This window comes from Rhincodon typus, chromosome 20 (genome assembly GCF_021869965.1).
Source record: "Rhincodon typus isolate 14 chromosome 20, sRhiTyp1.1, whole genome shotgun sequence".
Classification (NCBI taxonomy): domain Eukaryota; kingdom Metazoa; phylum Chordata; class Chondrichthyes; order Orectolobiformes; family Rhincodontidae; genus Rhincodon; species Rhincodon typus.
The window spans coordinates 2,364,401-2,367,384 of record NC_063351.1 but is presented as its reverse complement, the minus strand read 5'-3'; the positions used below and the strand labels follow the sequence as shown (position 1 = coordinate 2,367,384).

At 49.6% G+C, this 2,984-nt stretch overlaps 1 protein-coding gene across 1 annotated transcript; it reads right to left on the bottom strand.

The window, feature by feature from the left end:
* Positions 1–1,074: 1,074 nt before the first annotated feature.
* Positions 1,075–2,222, bottom strand: LOC109915519 (transcription factor ATOH7-like). The gene has a single exon (XM_020515158.2). The coding sequence runs from the start codon at positions 1,830–1,832 to the stop codon at positions 1,416–1,418; it is 417 nt and encodes a 138-aa protein (XP_020370747.1). The 5' UTR covers positions 1,833–2,222; the 3' UTR covers positions 1,075–1,415.
* Positions 2,223–2,984: the final 762 nt, after the last annotated feature.

Here is a 2,984-nt window from a genome sequence, read left to right as displayed (position 1 = left end):
CTGCTCCAGAGTTGCGTAGTACCATTGCTGAAAATAGCCAGAATGAAGAGTTACTTTTTAAAAGTCAGGAGTTGTCCATTTAAAACATAGATTTTTAAAATCTCTGAAATGATCATGAGTCTTTGGAATTCTGTTCCTGAAAAGCAGATGGAAGTAGATTACTTGAATATTTTTAAGGCAGAGGGAGATTCTTGCTAAGCAAGGTAGGGGATGGTAATCAGGGTAAGTGGGAATGTGGATTTGAGAATACAGTCAGATCAGTCATGATCTTATTGATTGGTGGAGCAGACTTGAGGGGCCGAACAGCTTATTCTTGCTCCTTAAAATAAAACAAAGAGCTGCAGTTGCTGAAACATACAAAAAGAGAAATTCCTGGGAAAACTCAGCAGGTCTGACACCATCTGTGGAGAGAGAAACAGAGTCAATGTTTTGAGACCAGAGACCCTTCTTTAAACGTTTTTTCTTTCCAAATGCTGCCAGACCTGCTGAGTTTCTCCAGCAATTTGAGTTCTTTCTGGCTCTTCTTGCTGCCCGTTCTGAGGGTACAGGGGACTTTCAGGAGGAGATGGAGGTGAAGAGTATCCATGGAATTTACGGTCAATTCCCATGGCTATCCCAGAGTGTTTACAGAAGTTTGTCTGTGGTCCAGTCAGACCTGGCTATGGGTGACTGCTAGAGGAAATCCGCTCAAGTCTGTGCCCTTTGGGCTCTGATGGGGAGAGTAAGTCGAAGAAAAAAAGGAGAAGAAGGTAGAGGTGAAAATGTGAAAATCCAGTGATACAGTGTGAGCTGTCAGAGCAGTGGCGTCCTGTCTGCCTACACTGACAGACTGTAGCCTACACCGTACAACAGTGTGAGCTCCAGGACTCCACATGGATTTGCTCGTGATGAAAGGTCACAACCCCAGCAAGTTTGAGCTTCCCTGATAGTGCCAGCCTATTGCTGGGATTGCTGTTTTCATTGCTGACCTGAGGAAGCGAACCAGCGGCGCGAAACCCTAACACAAATAAACATGCAGCCAATTACTGTACATCCAAAACAAAACAAGGGAGGCATTTCAAAATAAACCGAGCAGAACTTTTTATATAAAAAAACATTTTTTTGTACATGAACCGGGCGTTATCTACATGCAAACGATCAACATTATCTAATTTCACAGAATGTTTTGTCAGGAGATCCCACCTACAATTAAAATTTGAACAGAATGGGTATTGCTTATTTCAGTCTTCACCAGCTTTTGATTCCAACAAACCAGTTTCCGTTAGGACCGCGAAAGACAACAAAGTTACATCGATTACGAATTACCAGTGGAATGGAGCAAAGTCAGACTGCGGGATAAATTTCTGTTTTAGACTTGTGTGTGCAGTGAGATTGACGGCTGTTTGGAAATAAGGCTTCCCTGAGGCGGTGTTGATTTAATTGACGACACGGAAACTCTGGTGATTGAAAGGGAAGATTCTGTCTGTGTAATAGTCCTTCTGGTCGGCTGCCTGGCCCAGGTAAGTCTGATTATTCTCCGCTCCAGGAATGTGTTCACACTGAATGTAGAGCCAGCGTCTGTCCTCACTCAGAATGCGGGTCAGCGCCACGATGTAGCTCAGGGCCATCTGTAGGGTCTCGTATTTGGAGAGTTTCTTGTCCTGGCCCCACTGTGGCACCACTTTCCGGAGCCGGTCGAAGGCGTTGTTCAAGCCCTGCATGCGTCTCCTCTCCCGGGCATTCGCTGCCATCCGCCGGCGGACACAGCTCTGGACCCTGTCCGTCCCAGAGCCGGGCGAGTCCGTAAGCCCCGAGCCAGCTCCGGAACTGGAGGCGGACAAACTGGACTTCATCACTCCCGGCTCTGGAGGCTGTCTCCTCTCTCTCTGGAGCTGGGGAGAGGCTGGTTTAAGATCTCGCTTCTCTCTTTCTCCGAAGCGGCACTTATCTCGGAGCTGGGATCTTGCCGTGCCTTCGCTGCGGGGGTTCTGTCTCTCGGGTGTTCAGTAAAGCATGCCTTTCCAAAGTCGCGATTGCGAAAAATTGAGGCGCAGATTCCAGGAATGTGGGAATGCGGTTCCCAGGGACTGGCAGGAAATTTGACAAGTCCCCTGATTTGAAACTGACTGGAGAGACCCAGTCTGGGCACCCTGTTAAACCTCAAATCCTGTGATTTTTTTTTATAACAGGACCAGAGCCAGGAGGGAGAGGCGGGGCAGTGCCTTCTGCTTTAGCCTGGGATCTCCGTGTTGTTGAGGAGCTGTGGCTGTGAGTGTGTGCTTTGGGAGTTTTTATAGCGCCCACGGGCTGCACTGGAACAGGTGGGAACGCGGAGTTAGCCTGACTCCCAGCGGCCGTGCTCCATGGGAAAGTGCCTTCGCTTCACCAACTTCATCCGCTTCCCTCCACCCCCCCCCCCCCCCCCGAGCACCCGCACCCCCCCCCCTCAACACACCCACTCCCACCCCCCCTCCCCATATGCTTCATCCACCTTGGGTGGGAGTTACGTGCACAAACCTTCACTATCCCAAAGGAGCAACAACACAAATCCTGGCTTTTCCCAGGAATAGATTCAGTTTCGGAAAAGGGAGGCGAAAATGTTTGGGAGAATGTGACAGTCATTCATCTGAAAGCAGTCGGTTTAACTCTCCGGCTCAGCATCAATGATGTGTTTTGAATCAAAGTTAGACGTTCGTGTGCAATGTGTTCGAGAGGTGTAACCTCACTTCCCCATTTCACTGTCAGGCTGAACCTGTGTCTCTTCCCCCCACACACACACTCACACAGACAAACAGACACCCACACAGACCCACACTCACACAGACCCACACACACCCCGACACACATCCCCCCCAACACACAGATACAGACACACCCACAACAGACCCACACACACCCACACACACAGACCCACACACACCCACACACATCACAGACCCACACACACCCACACACACCCAGACCCACACACACCCACACACACCACAGACCCACACACATCCACA

Excerpts from the sequence above, each read along its gene's own strand:
- LOC109915519 (XM_020515158.2), bottom strand. The coding sequence starts at position 1,832 with ATGAAGTCCAGTTTGTCCGCCTCCAGTTCCGGAGCTGGCTCGGGGCTT.